The sequence below is a fragment of the Muntiacus reevesi genome, chromosome X, assembly GCF_963930625.1.
Source record: "Muntiacus reevesi chromosome X, mMunRee1.1, whole genome shotgun sequence".
Lineage (NCBI taxonomy): Eukaryota > Metazoa > Chordata > Mammalia > Artiodactyla > Cervidae > Muntiacus > Muntiacus reevesi.
In genome coordinates this window covers 127,016,221-127,036,467 of record NC_089271.1, presented here as the reverse complement: position 1 = coordinate 127,036,467, position 20,247 = coordinate 127,016,221, and the positions used below count along the sequence as shown (strand labels likewise).

The following is a 20,247-nucleotide window of genomic DNA, read 5'->3' as shown; positions in this document are numbered from 1 at the left end:
AACTATTTCCTACTTTCTCTCCTAAGCTCCAATACCTCCTCTATCATTCCCTTTCTCATCTGATGAACTTGCTTTCTATTTCAGCATGAAAACTGGATCAATCAACAGGACCTCTACAAATTCTCACCATCAGATCTATCCACCTACCAACAAGTGTACCCACATATGCTACCTTTCCACCTGTTATTATATGTGAACTCCCTGTGGTCCTATTTAAAGTTTATTCATCACTTATGCTACAAGCTGCATTCTATCTTATTCAAGAACACTAATCCAATAATTCTCTCCTCTTTCTCCTACATCACCAGTTTCTTTCTGTTCAATCATTTCCAGCAACACATAAATAGTCTCTCTTCTATCTTCAAAGAAAATCTCAGTTCACTTCCTCAACAAGCTACCACTCCATTTATCTATGCCTCTCTGTAGCAACTCCTTTATAGAGTTGTCTGTTCTCATTGTCTCTAATTCCATTCTCCCCATTCTCTTTTAACATCACTCAAACTCTACAAATATGGCTAGTTTTGACCTCCTTCTAATAAATCCAATGACCATTTTTCAGTCCTCATCTTAACTTAACAGACTTGATCATTCTCTCTTCCATTTAGCTTCCAAGATGTTATATTCTTGTTTTCCTCTTACCTTACATGTGTTCCTTCATATCTCCTTTGCTGGCTCCTCCTCTTTGCCCAGGCCCTTTAACATCAGAGTGCCCCAAGGCTCAGCCTTGGGTTCTCTTATCCAACTTAATGATTTCATCCAGTATCACAACTTTAAATATCATCTATGTGCTTTTGGCACCCACATTTCTATTTCTAGCCCTTTCTAGTTCAAGTTCTTTCTCCAGCACACCAAATCCAATATCCAGTTATTTGCTCAACATCTCCACTTGGATACCTGAATTTCTAACAGGTATTTCAAACTTAACATGCCCAAAACTAAATTCCTGATTCCTGCCCACAGTACTCCAAACTCATTCCACCTGAAATTTACCCTATCTCAGTTGATGACGAAAATTATCTTTTTAGCTACTCAGTCCAAAAAAAAAATTTTAGGACAGTCCTTAACTCTACTTTCTCACATTCTATATATAATCCATAAGCAAATACTATTGGCTCTACCTTCAAAATATATTCAGAACATCATCTATTTCCACTACTACCATAACCATATTGATTCTTTGAAAACCTAAGTCAAAACGCACATGTACACACTTTTTTTTGTCTCTCGTCTCTTTCTCACACACATATCACTCATGTCACCATTAGATGTGTCTACTAAAGAAACTCCTTATTCTAAAAAAAAAAAAAAAAAGAAAGAAACTCCTTATTCTGATGGCTAGTAATAAATGTAGAAAAAAAACTGAAGTATTTGTCTGTCTTTCTAGTAGGAACTGTACTGCAGGATAACCAAATAATCAAGTTGACAAGGGACAACCGATGGCTCATAATGTAGACGGCAAGATAAAATTAGTGAACCAACAATTTGGAACCCCAAAGGAAATAACTGACTCAGAAAACTACCATCCATGTAGTTACATTACACTAAATGAAAGGTTGATGAAAAACTGGATATTCACATGTTACCAAATATCAACCTACAGATAACTTGCTGTTGACAAGACGGGGAAATGTCATTGTATAATGGAGGGATTATGTTGTCATCAACTTACTGAAATATTAGAAGTCAGTATTATATGCTATGAAATATGAAACATATAACACAACCTATTAAGTATTTTTGCCACTAATATTTTACCTGAACATAGTCGAGCCTTTAGCCCTAACTCCAAGCATATTAAAAAAAACAGGGGATAAAGAATAAATTAAACCAACCACAAAAAGCAATTAGATAAATCCAAAAGGTGGAGTCTTCTTTGGGAATGTTCTCTTCAATAAGTCACTACTATTAATGGAAGAGGTGGGGGAAATTATTCTAAATTAAAAGACAGCAAAAAATCCTCAAAATCAAATATTATATGTGTGTGGTCTTTGACTGGATCATCATTTGAACAAACCAGGTATAAAATGCATTTGGGGGACAACTTGGAAAATCTGAATACGGTCTGAGCTATGATAGCAATCTAGTTAGATATAAAATTAGTATCATGGTTGTATACAAAAATGTCCTTAGGGGGGATCGGGATGGGGAACACATGTAAATCCATGGCTGATTCATGTCAATGTACGGCAAAAACCACTACAATATTGTAAAGTAATTAGCCTCCAACTAATAAAAATAAATGAAAAAAAAAAAACAAATTAAAAAACAATGTCCTTACTTTTAAAAATATAAATTAACGTATTTAGGAGCAACCATTTACGATCTGTAATATAAATTAATATTTCCCAAAAAATTATACCAATGTGTTACTTCTAAGTGATAGAGTTATGGGTTTTCACACTATTCACTCTTTTCTATATGTCTAAAAATGTTCATAATAAAATGAAAAGGTAAAAGAGAAACAAAATGAAAAAAACTACACCAGATCATATCACTCAAAACCTCCACTGGCTTCACCTGGCATTGGAAGTCAGAAACCTTGCACCAGTTCCATGTGATATGGTCCCTCAACTTTGACCTCACCCCCTACCACTCTCCCACTCAATCACTCTGATCCAGCCACACTGGTCTCCTCACTGTTATTCAACACATCAGGCATGCTCACACCTTAAGACTGCTGCCCTAGCTGTTCTCTTTGCCTGGAGGATCTTCCAAATATCTGCAGTTTACACTCTCACATCTGTTTCTTTGCTTAAATAAACTCACCTTTTCAATGAGGTCTACTCTCACTTTTTTGTTTAAAATTGCCACTTCACCACCCTAGTAGTACTCTCATTCTTCCTTATCCTGCTCTCTCTCTTTCTTCTTTTGCCCCCTTCTCATTGATCACCTTTTAATGTATCATATGATTTGCTTAGAATATAAGCATCATGAAGGCAAGGATTTTTATTTGCTTACATATGTAGTCACAGCACTTAGGACACTACCTGGCACATAGGAGGTGTTCAGTCAATATTCCTTAAATGGGTATATTTGGGTTATAATAGTGCATAACCATGGCACCGCTATTATTATGTTCTGAATCAAGAAACCAAGAAGCTGGGACAAGAGTGAGAGTCACCATCTCCTTCCTCTTCCTGTGACAAGACAAACCCAGCCAAGTTTGTCTTTCAGTATCCTCAAACCTTCTAGTACTCCCTTCTTCTTGCCCTTCGTGCTGAACCTAAACCCTCTATTCCAGCAATCTCTGTTAAGGGAACTGAATCAGCCCGATTTTCCAAAGTCTGTTCTAAAACTGCTTACATCCCTACCACCTTTCCAAGTCAAAACATCCAGTACAGGTAATCCCAGGTTGAAATCAGAATAAAATCACTCTGACTTTATAGCAGAAATAATTAACTTTGCCTACAAGTCTTAGCATTAAGGAAAAAAATTAAAAGAACCCCGTTAATCCAAATAATTTCCAATTGGTGAAAATATGGGTTGTGGACAGGGGGAGTAAACATTTTCAGGAAGTGATGACAGGGGGGTGGGGTGGGCAGAGTTAGGCAGGAGACCAGTACACAGGGTGAATATACATGCTTAGGAACCAATTCCCCAGGTTATAAGCCCTCAGCAGTTCTTGATTTTCGTGGCTTTTCTTACTTTACCTCACCAGACTACAAATTATCTAAAATCTCTTACATTTCTTCCCCTGCCCTCAGCGGTCCTTAAGATTACAGATTCCCAAAATAAGATTGTTCAGGCAATAAAAATAAGCAAATGGTGTTATACAGAACAATACCAGGGTTACTCTTTCTAATAATAGGTTATTTCTAAATCAAATATTTCTTGGTTGGGCATTTCTCATATAAGACAAAGGCCCCATTATCTACTTTGAAAAAAAAAAGAATCATTCCAACATTGCTTAACCCCCAGGGATATTTTAATTCAGTTCAAAAAGTGTTGCCATTATGAGGAATAGTCTCATACAGAAAGTTTTAATTCTAAAACTGATATTCAACTAACAATATTATATTAAGCATTAGGTCATCATTATTCACTGTAATAAGCCCTGAAACCCTCAGTCTCCAAAGTCCTAACCTATATTCTAATTAATCAAGCTCAAGTTAAATTTCAGCTACCCTGTCACTTCAGCAGTTGGCTTCATTTTCTCAAATCCAAAACAATCAAGGTGCAATTAAATACCTGAACTTCTCTTTCTCTATACTAAGAGTGGGCTCCCTGGCTGCCAGTAGGGATAGGAATGACTACAATCACTAATTTTTAAACAAAGGTGAAATACCCTTGCCCCCAAACCCTGACACTTCTCTTGTTTGGTACCAAAAAGCTATATGCTTTTAGTTCTGAACTAATTTCTCTTCTGGAACATTATAGAGAAATGGAAAAATTAAGATAACCAAAGGCGGTAGGTGGATTATATTTGAGAATCCTAAAAGAAGTTGTCCTTCTACCCTGAACTTGAGCTCTTATGGACAGGAATAGACACTCTTTTCCAGAGTATCCTCAGTGCTTAACAAAGCAACAACATGCCATAAAAACTCAGTAAATGAGTATTTCCTGACTAGTTGAAAATCCCAGGCAGGTATACAAATTAGAAAAGCTAGACCAGAAAGACAACAGAGGCCTTATTACATTAAAATCCTCCACGCTATCAAGAGAGTTATCTTCCTAAAACATAGATCATTCATTTGTAATAATTAGTGAACTTTTACTACAGGCTAAGCAATAAAATAAATCAAGAGAAATTAGTAAAATATAGATCCTGTCCTGAATGACTCACAACCTAGCAAAGGAGACAGACATAGTTTATTCCAGTATAACCTGATAAGTGCTAGAAGTCTGAGTCAAGTTTTATAAGAACAGAATTTAAGAAGTGACTTAAACTCTGCATGGGTCAAGTGTCCACCAAAAACTTTTACAGTTCAAGAAGTACTTGATCTTAAAGAATAAATAAGAATTTATAAGATGAAGAAAAGACAGATGAGAGGGGGTGAGTAAATTTTCCAGTTATAAGGAACTGCATTTAGACAGAGGTCTATACATAGCAATGCCCATACCAAAATTCAAGTAACAGCAGTAATTTAATATGACTAGAATATTAGATGTGAAGGGAAAAAAATTACTAAAGATAAGGCTGGAAAGAAAGAATGGGCCTAGATTGTGAAGAGCCTTTTCTGCTACATTTAGAAGTTTGAATTTCATCCTGCCAGCAAAGGTTTTTAAGCAGTGTGTTAATTAGATCTCTTTCAGAATGTAACAGTAGTATATCCATAATATGAAAGATGGATTGAAAGAGAAATAATCAGAGGCCAGAGATCTGCAAGATAACTACGCAGTGGTGTAAGTGAAAAATGATATAAGAAAGGCCTCAAGAATTTATTCACATCCATGAAAAATTTCAGCGGTAACTACCTATATGATAAAATTCTAACTCAACACAGCACTCAAGGCTCCTGACAATCTAAAGTTGTGCCAACCTTTCCAACCTCACTTCCTGTCCCTTTTTCCCCCATATCTTACAATCCAGTCACATGAGACTAAGTACCATTTCTTCAACATGTTATATACATTCTATCTCCCATGTCTTCATTCACATACTATTTGTTACTTCTGCACAGACAACTCTCGACAAACTCATACAGCCTTCAAGCACCAGGTTCCAAAAAAATGTTATATCTGTAAAGTCTTCCCTGACTCCATCTCTCTCAAGGCAAAAATTTATTAGGCTTTCTTAGAGGCTTTCACATCACATCATTCATACCACTAATGTAGTTTCTTATCCCTTCTGCTAAAATGGCTGAGCTGAAACCAATCATTTACAAATAAAATTTAAATTTTACATATAAAATCACAAAATTTACACACACACACATTTTTTTTTACCTGATAAAACTTGAATTTGAACCCAAGAATATGACACAGTGTTTGCGGTTCACACATACTCATGTAAGATTCTAATAAAGATATAAAGAAGTCATCGTGTTCTGGCCTGCATTCAAACACTTCTAAAATGACATCCAGAACTCTATTGGGATCCAGATTAAAGCAGCCTGTAACAGATGAGATATACACAAATTCAAAAGTGATTATACATCATTTCTAGAAAAGTCATTAACTTTCAGGGACAACTTACATAAAATAAAGATGTTTTTAAAAACAACTTCTTTTACAAGTTTGCCTTCTCTGCCCCAGAGGGAAATCTTCATTTCCAAGGTCATCAAGACAACCCCCCACATTTTACAGGTGAGAAACATGACTTGCCCTGAATTACAGAGCAGATTACTGATACAGCTGAGCCCAGGACCCTGTGCTAAGTGAAACTTCTATGCCACATTATCTCATCAGTTCTTGTTTACTCACACTAGTGAAAGAGATTCACATTTTTAATTCTTATCAAAATATGAAAATCAAACAATGTGTTTTACAAGTTAGACAACTTTCATGCAGAGCTATTTGGAATGTGGATAAACAAGTTCGAGGTTCAGGTTTGTGAAAGTAGAGCATCATTTTTAGAATCATAGTTTATCTTACATACACAACAAAGCTACAAAAAGTAATTGTACATTCATAGTTTTTGGCAGTAATTCTAAAGGAAATCAGGTACACTGCTGATACTAAAGATATGAGAATACCAAGGAGCTGGGGACAAAACACAAACAAACAGAGAAGTAAGAAAACAATTTAGGTAGAGCAGGAAAGAGAAGGGAAATAAGCACTTAATAGGAACTGATGGTTACTTACCCTTGCTAATCTCCTAGAGTAAGTTAAAAAGGCCAATAGACACGAATTTAATAAACATTCCTATCAGCCACCCTACTCTCAATACTATTATTACTTCTATTTGCATTCATCTTCAGCTGTTACTATAATTATATTATAGTGCAGTTAGATCATATGTGCATTTGAGAATGCAACCATTTACACATAATAAACAATGCAAAATAAAAGAGACAAATCATTTAAATGATATAGTCAAAAAAAGATCTTGCTGCGATTTATGTCATAGAGTGTTCTGCCTATATTTTCCTCTAAGGGTTTTATAGTGTCAGGCCTTACATTCCCATTGGTGGGAATGTAAATTGGTATAGTCACAATGGAGAAGAGTATAGAGGTTCCTTAAAAAATTAAAAACAAAACTATTAGGTTGGTGCAAAAGTAACTGTGGTTTTGCATTGTGGAACTTTGCCATTTGATATTGGAATGCATTCTTAAATAAATATGCTTATGTTCTATATCATTTTAATGTGCATTTCTCACTTTATGTTTTTTGGCTAATAACTTATTACTTGCTATTTATTTCATATGTATTTTAGACCAGGGAAATGATGTTAGACAAAAAGCAAACTTGAGCAATTTTCTTATTTGAATTCAAAATGGGTCGTAAAGCAGTGGACACAACTCACAACATCAACAACGCATTTGACCGAGAAACTGCTAACAAACATACAGTGCAATGGTGGTTCAAGAAGTTTTGCAAAGGAGATGAAAGCCTTGAAAATGAGGAGCACAGTGGCTGGCCACTGGAAGTTGACAACAACCAATATCAAAGTTGATTCTCTTACAACTATGTGAGAAGTTACCCAAGAACTCAATGTCGACCATTCTGTGGTCATTTGGCACTTGAAACAAATTGGAAAGGTGAAAAAGCTTGATAAGTGGGTGACTCATAAGCTGACTGCAAATCAAAAAAGTCACCACTTGGAAGTGTCATCTTCTCTTTTTCTATGCAACAACAAACTACTTCTTGACTGGACTGTGACATGCAACAAAAAGTGGATTTTATACAATAACCGCGATGACCAGCTCAGTGACTGGACTAAGAAGAAGCTCCAAAGCACTTCCAAAAGCCAAACTTGCACCAAAAACAGGTCATGGTCACTGTTTGGTGGTCTGTGTGTGCTAGTCTGATCCATTACAGCTTTCTGAATTCCAGCGAAACCATTACATCTGAGAAGTATGCCCAGCAAATCAATGAGATGCACAGAAAACTATAACACCTGCAGCCATCAATGGTCAACAGAAAAGGCCGAATTCTTCTCCACAACAACACCCAGCTGCACAGCACACAACCAATGCTTCATAAGTTGAACGAATTTGGCTGCGAAGTTTCACCTCATCTGCCATATTCACCTGACCTCTCGCCAACCAACTACCACTTCTTCAAGCATCTCGACAACCTTTTGCAGGGAAAATGCTTCCACAATCATCAGGAGACAGAAAATGCTTTCCAAAAGTTCAGTGAATCCCAAAGCACAGATTTTTATGCTACAGGAATAAACAAACTTATTTCTCATTGGCAAAAATATGTTGACTGTAATGGTTCCTATTTTGATTAATAAAGACGTCTTTGAGTCTAGTTATAATGATTTAAAATTCAGGGTCCAAAACCGCAATTACTCTTTCATCAACCTAATACCATAAGACGCAGCAATTCCAATCCTGGGCATATACCTGGAGAAAACTATAATTCAAAAAAATGCATGCATCTGAATGTTCACTGAAGCACTATTTACAACAGCCAGGATAATGGAAGCAATCTAAATGTCCATCAGCAGATGAATGGATAAAGATGTGGTACATATATACAATGGAGTATTACTCAGCCGTAAAAAGAAATGAAATTGTGCCATTAGCAGAGACATGGATGGACCCAGAGGCTGTCACACAGAGTGAGTCAGAAAGAGAAAAACAAATATCGCATGATATCACTTTTATGTGGAATCAAGAAAATGGTACAGATGAACTTATTTACAAAGCAGAAATAGAGACAACAGATTCAGAGATCAAACATATGGACACCAAGGGGGAAGGGTGAAGTGGGATGAACTGTGAGATGGGGACTGACACATACAGACCACTATGTATACAATAGATAACTAATGAGAACCTACTGTATAGCACAGGGAACTCTACCCAAAGCTCTGTGATGACCTAAACGGGAAGGAAATCCAAAAAAGACGGGCTATATGCACACGTAGAGCTGATTCACTTTGCTGCACAGTAGAAACCAACACAACATTGTAAAACAACTATAATAAAAACTAAACTTTCAAAGTTAATTTAAAAAATAAATGATATCATCAACTTCATCCACCACTCATCTCAAAATAATATATGCTGATGACCCAGAGTGACCACATCACTCTGCTGTTCCCTCAGTTTATATCAGTTCCCTTATGCCTTGTGCACCAAGTTGAATGAATTCTAGAATTTTTAATTACAGATTGTTCATTAGGCATAGCCCCTAAATGCAAGCTAACCACTTCATCTGGGGCAAGCAAATAAGCACTGATTTATTCTAACGTGGGAGAAAAAAAGAACAGTGTCAACTGAGGAAGAGGTGTTGGGTCTAACCACTGTACCTTATGGATGACTTACAGGATTTTTCAAAGAAAATTCTTATATAATCTATTAATGATTTCTCTATTAAAAGAGTTACTTCTATTATCTCCACACTTAAGTATATTAAATGCTATAAAGCTAATTGCAGTATTAATTGCTATAAAGTCTAATTTGCAGTATCTTAGCCATCACTTAGAAAACCAAACCCTCCAAATTTAAGTATTTCTTTCCTCCTTTTATGAAACCAAAGCTTAGAATACATTTTTCTTCCACTTCTCATACTAAGGAAAGAAAGGACCAAAACAATGATCATCTTACAGAAAAGAGCTCGACTTCCATAAATTCTCCAGAGATGTTTACCTAAAGCTCTGGGAAGAAAACTTCTGAATATTTTTGCCTTTCCTTGCACCCTCGAAAAGTATGGCCTATGAATGTACATCTTTGCATGAAATGTTCCCTTGGTATCTCTAATTTTCTTGAAGAGATCTCTAGTCTTTCCCATTCTGTTGTTTTCCTCTATTTCTTTGCATTGATCACTGAGAAAGGCTTTCTTATCTCTCCTTGCTATTCTTCAGAACTCTGCATTCAAATGGGAATATCTTTCCTTTTCTCCTTTGCTTTTCACTTCTCTTCTTTTCACAGCCATTTGTAGGGCCTCCTCAGACAACCATTTTGCCTTTTTGCATTTCTTTTCCATGGGGATGGTCTTGATCCCTGTCTCCTGTACAATGTCACAAACCTCTGTCCATAGTTCATCAGGCACTCTATCTATCAGATCTAGTCCCTTAAATCTATTTCTCACTTCCATTGTATAATCATAAGGCATTTGATCTAGGTCATACCTGAATGGTCTAGTTGTTTTCGCTACTTTCTTCACTTTAAGTCTGAATCTGGCAATAAGGAGTTCATGATCTGAGACACATTCAGTTCCCGGTCTTGTTTTTGCTGACTGTATAGAGGTTCTCCATCTTTGGCAGCAAAGAATATAATCAATCTGATTTCAGTGTTGACCATCTGGTGATGTCCATGTGCAGAGTCTTCTCTTGTGTTGTTGGAAGTGGGTGTTTGCTATGACCAGTGTGTTCTCTTGGCAAAACTCTGTTAGCCTTTGCCCTGCTTCATTCTGTACTCCAAGGCCAAATTTGCCTGTTACTCCAGGTGTTTCTTGACTTCCTACTTTTGCATTCCAGTCCCCTATAATGAAAAGGACATCTTTTCTGGGTGTTAGTTCTAAAAGGTCCTGTAGGTCTTCATAGAACCATTCAGCTTCTTCAGCATTACTGGTTGGGGCATAGGCTTGGATTACTGTGATATTGAATGCTGAATTAGAGATACCAAGGGAACATTTCATGCAAAGATGGGTTCGATAAAGGACAGAAATGGTATGGACCTAACAGAAGCAGAAGACATTAAGATGAGGTGGCAAGAATACACAGAAGAACTGTACAAAAAAGATCTTCACGACCCAGATAATCATGATGGTGTGATCACTCACCTAGAGTCAGACATCCTGGAATGTGAAGTCAAGTGGGCCTTAGAAAGCATCACTATGAACAAAGCTAGGGGAGGTGATGGAATTCCAGTTGAGCTATTTCAAATCCTGAAAGATGACACTGTGAAAGTGCTGCACTCAATATGCCAGCAAATTTGGAAAACTCAGCAGTGGCCACAGGTCTGGAAAAGGTCAGTTTTCATTCCAATCCCAAAGAAAAGCAATGCCAAAGAATGCGCAAACTACCGCACAATTGCACTCATCTCACACGCTAGTAGAGTAATGCTCAAAATTCGCCAAGCCAGGCTTCAGCAATACGTGAACCATGAACTTCCAGATGTTCAAGCTGGTTTTAGAAAAGGCAGAGGAACCAGAGATCAAATTCCCAATATCCGCTGGATCGTCGAAAAAGCAAGAGAGTTCCAGAAAAACATCTATTTCTGATTTACTGACTATGCCAAAGCCTTCAACTGCTGTGGATCACAATAAACTGTGGAAAATTCTGAAAGAGATGGGAATACCAGACCATCTGACCTGCCTCTTGAGAAACCTGTATGCAGGTCAGGAAGCAACAGTTAGAACTGGACATGGAAAAACAGACTGGTTCCAAATAGGAAAAGGAGTACGTCAAGGCTGTATACTATCACCCTGCTTATTTAACTTACATGCAGAGTACATCATGAGAAATGCTGGGCTGGAAGAAGCACAAGCTGGAATCAAGATTGCTGGGAGAAATATCAATAACCTCAGATATGCAGATGATACCACCCTTATGGCAGAAAAGTGAAGAGGAACTAAAAATCCTCTTGATGAAAGTGAAAGAGGAGAGTGAAAAAGTTGGCTTAAAGCTCAACATTCAGAAAACTAAGATCATGGCATCTGGTCCCATCACTTCATGGCAAATAGATGGGGAAACAGTGGAAACAGGGGCTGACTTTATTTTTCTGGGCTCCAAAATCACTGCAGATGGTGATTGCAGCCATGAAATTAAAAGACGCTTACTCCCTGGAAGGAAAGTTATGACCAACCTAGACAGCATATTAAAAAGCAGAGACATTACTTTGCCAAGAAAGGTCTGTCTAGTCAAGGCTATGGTTTTTCCAGTGGTCATGTATGGATGTGAGAGTTGGACCATAAAGAAAGCTGAGTTGCGAAGAATTGATGCTTTTTAACTGTGGTGTTGAGAAGAATCTTGAGAGTCCCTTGGACTGCAAGGAGATTCAACCAGTCCATCCTGAAGAGATCAGTCCTAGGTGTTCATTGGAAGGACTGACGCTGAAGCTGAAACTCCAATACTTTGGCCACCTCACGCGAAGAGTTGTCTTATTGGAAAAGACCCTGATGCTGGGAGGAATGGGGGCAGGAGGAGAAGGGGACGACAGAGGATGAGATGGCTGGATGGCATCACTGACTCAATGGACATGAGTTTGAGTAAACTCCGGGAGTTGGTGATGGACAAGGAGGCCTAGCGTGCTGCGAATCATGGGGTCGCAGAGTTGGACACGACTGAGCAACTGAACTGAACTGATGAATGTACAAGTGACTCCAAAATAGCAACTGGAATTTTTAAATGCTGCTGGTGGAAATATACAAGGTAAAATAGTATGACTACTTTATAAAATCAGCAGCTTCCTTAAAAGTTAAACTTAACACCTACCATATGACGCAGCCATTTCATTCCTAGGTTTTACCTCAAGAGAAAAAATGTCTATGTCCATATAGAGACCTATACACAAATATTCACAGCAGCTTTATTTATAATAGGACACTCTCAAATATCCATCAACAAGTGAATGGATAAAATGTAGTACAGTATAACTGTAAATATACAGTGGAATACCACTCAACAATAACGACTAATACAAGCAACGACATGGATAAATTACAAAATAATTATGTTTAATTAAATAAGTCAGACCAAAAAAAATGTTCACTGTATGATTTCACTTATAAAAGAATTATAGAAAATGTAAACTAATCTCTAGTTTAGAAAGCAGATCACTAAACTTTCCTGATGGTCCAGTGGTTAAGAAGCCACCTGCCAAGGCAGGGGACATGGATTCAATTCCTGCTCCAGAAAGATTTTACATGCCATGGGGTAACTAAGCCCATGTACCACAACTACTGAGCCCATGCTCTAAAGCCCGCAAGCCACAACTACTGATGCCTGCAAGCCCTAGAGCGTGTGCTCGGCAACAAGAGAAGCCACTGCAATGAGAAGCCTGAACAACGCAACTGGAGATTAGACCCTGCTCACCACAACTAGAGAAAACCCATGTTCAACAATGAAGACCAAGTACAGACAAAATATTTTTAAAACTTTACAAATTAAAAAACAATGCAGGGGAATACGTGTAACTCTATGGCTGATTCATATCAATGTATGACAAAACCCACTGAAAAATAAAAAATAAAATAAAAAAAATAAAAAATAAAAAAAAATAAAAAACAATGCAACAGCATTATAAAAAAGAAAGAAAGCAGATCATTGATTATCCCAGGAGGAAATAGGGAGTAAGGAGGAATGAAATACAAAGGGACAAGAGGAAATTTGGAGAGTGGGTGATAGAAAAGTGCATTATCTAGATTGTGGAGATGTTTTCACAGGTGTATATATGTGTTAAAACTCAAGCTGTGCACTTTAAATACGCACATTTTATTGTATGTCAATTATGCCTAGATGGGCTTCCCTGGTGGCTCAGACGGTAAAGAATCTGCCTGCAATGAAGGAGACCCGGGTTTGCTCCCTGAATCAGGAAGATCCCCTGGAGAAGGGAATGGCTACCCACTCCAGTATTCTTGCCTGGAGAATCCCATGGACAGAGGGGCCTGGTGGGCTACAGTCCATGGAGTTCCAAACAGCCAGACACAACTTTATGCCTAGATAAAGTTGAAAAAAAAAAAAAAAAACAAAAACACCTTCAAATTGCTATAACACTAACAATAGAGTATGGAAGTAGGATCTAGCAAACTTTCCAACATTATAACTACTCCTACATCTACTAAATATAAAAATTCACTCAACTAAATAAAAATGAACAATTCTATCAGAGAACAAAAGATACACTGAATATACTTTAGAAAAAGTTGTTAGCTTGTAACTATCCATTTAAGCTACAGTCCACAAAACTTGTGTATAAGGACTAGAACAGCAACATATTACATGGAAAAGTTGTGTTTCATTCACACTGCTTTACAGTTTATATTTTCAATGTGTTACAGAATGAACCATCGATACATTATGTTTTGTTTTAAGTATTATTCCACAAAGGTTATTTTACAGTGATCTGTAATGTCAACCAATTTCTTTCTAGAGGCAATTTAAGGTTGTAACCTAGACGAACAGGATGCAACATTTATTTATAACAGATGACACTGTTTGTATCTCTTACCAAAAAAACCTGGCTTATTAGTTTTCTATTTATCTCTCAGGTGCCATAAGTTAGTCCAATCAATTGGAATGACCTATGCTACATAATGGGCTTTCCCGGTGGCTCAGACGGTAAAGAATCTGCCTGCAATGCAGAACAGGGTTCGATCCTTGGGTTGGGAAGATGCCCTGGAGAAGGAAATGGCTTCTCCACTCCAGTATTCTTGCCTAGAGAATCCCATGGACAGAGGAGCCTGGCAGGCTACAGTACATGGGGTCACAAGAGTCAGACACGACCAAGTGACTAACACACATATGCTATATAACAAAGAAAAAGAAACCAAATGAAGGATTTAGAAAATCATTTTTTAAATAGTAGAGATTTGCTAAATAACAGTTAAACTATTTCATATACAATTAAGATTTTAATAACAATAAGTAAGTTTAAAATATACAAAATATTTTTTTTTCTAATGGCAGTTGTGGTAGAACAGGCAATCTTGTGCTCAAACATCTTAAAAAGGCTTTTATCCAGCCCAAGCATTGATAGTCATGTCATCCTGAGAAAGAGCATAAGCCTACTCCCTACCTCTACATCAGCTACATTAAGCAATACATACACACACACACACACACACACACACACGCTTTTTCAGGAACAAACAGGGAACCATATGGAAAGTAACATTTTTAAATGGTAGACCTGTAATGGCCATGGATTCATTCCTTCATTTAAAGAAACATTAAGTAACTACCCACTATGTACCAAATGCTTGTGATACAGAGATTAATAAAATGCCTTCCCTACCCATAATGAAAGTTCACACCTTTTGGATGATACATCTTTGGAAAAAACACAAGGAAAAGTAACTTAATGTTCCCCAAAGATGGATAAGATGACCAGTATTAGAGCAACTAACCACAATTACAGGCAAAAAACATGATTAAAGCAACAATGGTTCTTTTAGGGATAGGTCAAATTGAGATTCTTAACAGAAACAAAAAGACCCAGATAACACTGTAAACATGACTGGCAGAGACATCCAGCCTATACATTTCTGACAATAAAACAGAATGATAGCTTCAATTATCATGTTCCTGACAGAATAAACCTTATAAGACAAAGAAAAACCATGTTCTGAACAAAAGGACATGATGTAGCTCTGGCATGTAAACTTACTTTAGAAGCAGGCTAAGCCATGGTCTGAATGTTTTTTGTACTTCCAAAATTCATGTTGAAATTCTACTGCCCAATGAAATGGCATTAGGAGGTAGGCTCTTTGAGAGATGAGTAGGTCATAAAAGCATAGTCTCATGAATCAGAGTAATGCCCTTAGAAAAGAGAGCTCCCTTGCCCCTTTTACCACATGAGGATACAACAGTAAGTTAGCAGTCTGCAACCCATAAGAGGGCTGTCATGAGAACCCAACCATGCTGGCACCCTGATCTTGGGCTTCCAGCCCCCAAAATTGTAAGAAATACATTTCTGTTATTTATAAGCCCCACAGTCTGTGAGATTTTGTTACAGAAACCTGAATGGACTAAAACAGGCTAATGAAAACTTATGCTAAACTATTTCTAAGAGATAGTATTTGCAAAAAACTGCACATTTCAAGGCAAGAACCAGAGAAGCAAGATGCAGAGCAATGCATCCAACAAGATAAAAGTATAATAGTTTAAAAAAAAACTATACTTAAGAACACCAATTGCTGTCTTCTTTTTCATAGTAGAGATAAATGACTTCCTTGTAACTCATGTATAGTAAACAAACACCAATAAAGCAAAGCCTTAGGTAAAGGAAGCAGTCAACTGGTTTCCACTTCCAAGGGATAGGAGGGTGTTGATACAATAGGAAGCTTCAAGGCTGAATGGCTCTTATATCCAAACTGATCTAAAGAGAGAATACTAAGTACATTCAAGACAATGTACTCAAAGGGGTTAAATGTCCCATAATCTGCCAAAGAATAAAATCATTTGACTTAGGGTTTCGTTTTTAATGTTTCTCTGGTCACTTAACAAGTAACTAAGAGGACTTGTGAGACTGGAGGAGGAGAGACTCTCACCCCACCCTTCCCACCTCCAATCAGATTTACAACCTTGGACACCAGGTGACAAATGAAGGTCCTGAGGTTTGGCGAAGAGGGCTCTGATTCTGCATGAGAAGGAAAGGATCAGAGAGTCAAAGCCAAAAAGATCCTGGGCCACTAAACCCCAAACCAGCAAGAATCATTTTCAGTCTCCAAAACTAAACTCAAGCTAGCTCCATGACTAATTTTTAGCCATAACTTTCGATTGACAGCAGTGATCAGCATACCACACCCTATGGATCAAACCCATTCAATTTTTGTACATAAAGTTGTGCTGTCACAGACACTCCTTTATTTACATATTGTTCACGACTGATCTCACACTACAATGGCAAAATTGAGTAGCTGCAACAAAAAACACACGGCCCACAAAGGAAAAAAATATTTACCATCTCATCCTTTACAGAAAAGGTTTGCTGACCACTAATTTAGAAGAAAGAAAAGGAAAGAATACCTACTAGCTATTACTTTTTCTGAAGGGCATACAGAAGAATAGACAGCTTATAGTTTAGTTCAGCAATCAAAGGAGTCCATCTCTGCGAGTTTCTCAGCAGTCCAGTGGTTAGGACTCAGCACCTTCACTGCTAAGGGCCCAGGTTGAATGCCTGGTAGGGAAAAGATCCCACAAGCTGCTCGGCATAGCCAAAAAACAAAGACTCCATCTCTGATATTCTTTCCCCTAATTTCTAAAATATGCTTTTTGCCATCTTGCTGTGGGGATCATCTGTGAGGCATCTATGACATGGCAGCTCAAGAGCCTAATAATCACTACACATTCCTATTAAGTTTCTCAAACTTACTGTCAGACTTGAGGTTGCAACCACCAGATAGACTCATAATTGTTCCTATTCCTTGCTTGCTTGCAGTAAACAGCCCAAGGCTATCTGACAGAATATAAATACTGTTTTTCATATTTAGGACATAAAATTTTGATGTGCCAGAATCTTTGAGGGAGCAAATGACTACCTGTTAATTATAGAATAAATAAGGATTTCTCCTGATCAGACCGAGTACTCTGAAATGTAAGTGTATCTAAAATGCAAGCCTCCCAAATCAGATACCAGTTCTGTCAGTGGCTAGTGAAGGAGATCAGACCTGAGACAGCTTAGGTATTATCTGTCTAAATTGTTCCTAGAGAGAAAACAATGGGAATAAATAAGAGGAAACTCATCCAAAGATGTCATGAAAAGTAGGATGATACGTTAGTGAACTCCTCTGGCCAGATGAGACAAGGACTACCTAGAGTCTGCACTGAGGAGGAATCCGGTAAATTCTAACACTGAAAGAGTGAGTACTCAGTCTTAACTTCAACTATGAAAAATTTCTTTCTCAGACAATGGGGGAGGAGAGGCATCAGCTAGCCAAAGAGAAACAAACACTGAGCCAGGGAAATGAACTTTCTCAAATCCTCCATGTTGGGAGAAAGAGGCTAAGAATCAGTATAAACTATCCTAGAAAGTGGGAAACATTCATTTGTTTTTCAACAAGTATTTATTCAGCACCTACGTACCAGGCACTTAGGTTAGAGGTACTAAACAAAACAGACAAAAACCCTCGTTCTCATGGAACTTACTTACATTCCAGTGGGGATGTGGCATAAAATACAGTGCATATTATATGGTGCCAAATGCTCAGAAGAAATATAGTGAACAATAGGGAGTGTTGGGGTGGGGGGTGGGGTAGCCAAAGAAGTCCACACTGCAGAGGTGGCATTTGAGTGCTTCTGGGCTATCGTGCTTTGTAGTACACCTGACAGACTAGAATACAGGGTTAGCCCAAGAAATCAAATTCTTTAAACTCATGGAATATCCATGTGAGTCATGAGCTTACAGCTGTGATTGCCACACTGTTCTTCAGATACAGTAACATAGCCTGTTATCTATGGGGACAAAGTTCAAGAAAAGAAAGTACATAGTGTATGTTTTTCTCAGTTAGATAAAAGCATACAAAATCCCTCTCTGAAATGTTCCCAAAATAACAAAGAACTAATAAAGTGTAAACTCACAAGGACAAAAAATAGAAGGAACAAGGACAGACAAGAGATGTCAACAAACAAGCAGATAAAGTTTTTAAAAATGTGAAGACCTCATACAGCACAGAACTTTTATGTAGGGAATACCATTTTGACAGTACATGGCAGGATACAAGGAAAGACAAACCTATAGAAAGATAGTACTGACAAACATCTCAAACTAGATCAAAATGCTGCAGGAAAAATGTAGAGCCTACCCTGCAAAGAACAGAAAGGAAACCCTACAGGTGATTTTTTTTAATGGGTCACTGCCACACAGTTTAAGCAAGCAAGAGCCCTGCAGCTGTAGGGGATTGCCAGTCTTGGTGTTAAATTGACAATGGAAGTAGCAAAGAGACTTAATCAGCTGCAGAATAAAACTTACTTCAAAGAAAAGGGTAAATTTAAACTAAAAGCTTCTTACCTCTATACCAGTTGGTCACCAAAAGCCTAAGTTAAAAGCAAAGATAACTGCAGTAAATCTAGTTTTATCTGGGTCCCCACTGGAGAAAGGAGGAAAGGACTAGGATACCTCCTCTCTCTTAATCATACATAAATTTCAAAACCGCAGAAAATAACTGAGAATTGAGCATAAGCATCCTGTAAATCCTCTGGAGAAGGGAATGGCAACCCACTCCAGTATTCTTGCCTGGAGAATCCCATGGACAGAGGAGCCTGGTGGGCTACAGTCCATGGGGCCACAAAGAGTCAGACATAACTGAGTGACTGAGTGGACACATCCTCTAATAAAATATAACCAGTGAAGGACTTCCCTGGTGATCCAATGGTTAAGAATCCACCTGCCAACACAGGGGGCATGGGTTCAATCCCTGGTCTAGGAGGATTCCACGTGCTATGAGGCAACTAGGACTGAGCACCCCAACTACTGAACCCACCTGTCCTGGAGTCTGTGCTCTTCAACAGAAGCCACTGCAATGGGAGGCCCATGCATCGCAACTAGAGAAAGTCCCATGCAGAGCAACAAAGACTTAGCACAGCCAAAAATAACAAATAAATAAAATAAATGAAATTTTATATATATATACATATATATATATATATACACACACACACACATATAAAACTATTGAGGCAGAAAATATGACTTCTCCAACAGGTTTCAAAACTTAAGACATCCAAGTGTTGCAAAATCTTCCCTGAGATAGCATAACACCTAACAAATAGGAAAAATTCTTTCCATTCTTGAAAAATCAGAAGTACCTTATTTTTCTATCATTCATTCCTCCTTTCTATAGAAGCCAACTATTTCTTCCAAATGCTCAATATAAAGAACAACACTATGACTTCCATGAAGGTCCAGTGGTTAATAATCTGCCATGCAGTGCAGGGGACTCGGGTTCAATCCCTGGTCAGGAAACTAAGATTCCAACATGCCACAGAGCAACTCAAACTGCATGCTGCAACTACTGAAGTCTGTGCACTCTGGAGCCCACACGCCATAACCACTAAGCCTGCACACTCCAGAGTCCAAGCGCCCCAACACATGACCCAATGAAAACACCACATGCTGCAAATTAAGATCCAATGCAGTCAAATAAATTAAAAAAAAAAAAAAAGAACAATGCTAAAGAAATTCTATTCAAAAGGTAGGGGAAAAAATACTCTCCTCTTTGTTACACTTTTACGACATCTGCTACACTTACTTTTAACAGATAAAATGTGTATCAAAGTTGCTTAGCATTTTTAAAATCAAGTTCAAAAGAACAGAACATTTCCACATTTCAGGAGTTCACCAAAGATTTTATAGTTTCACTTTTGCTTATTTTCTACCCTCCATAAAATTATTGGAAAATACCGAAAAATTAAAGATAGAAATACTAGAAACCAGAAACTAATATAAACACAAAGGTAACAGTACCAAAAAGATTTCTTACAAATATCATGTCAAATTTTTTTCTGCTGATAATAATCTTAAAAGTAC

At 37.6% G+C, this 20,247-nt stretch overlaps 1 protein-coding gene across 11 annotated transcripts in view; it reads right to left on the bottom strand.

Moving 5' to 3' along the window:
* THOC2 (THO complex subunit 2) overlaps positions 1-20,247 on the bottom strand; it is a 113,183-nt gene that overhangs the window by 62,047 nt on the left and 30,889 nt on the right. For all 11 annotated transcript variants that reach the window (XM_065916641.1, XM_065916642.1, XM_065916644.1 and 8 more), the window contains exon 8: positions 5,887-6,053. In XM_065916641.1, coding sequence (XP_065772713.1) covers positions 5,887-6,053 — 167 coding nt within the window. The remainder of the gene's footprint in view (positions 1-5,886; positions 6,054-20,247) is intronic.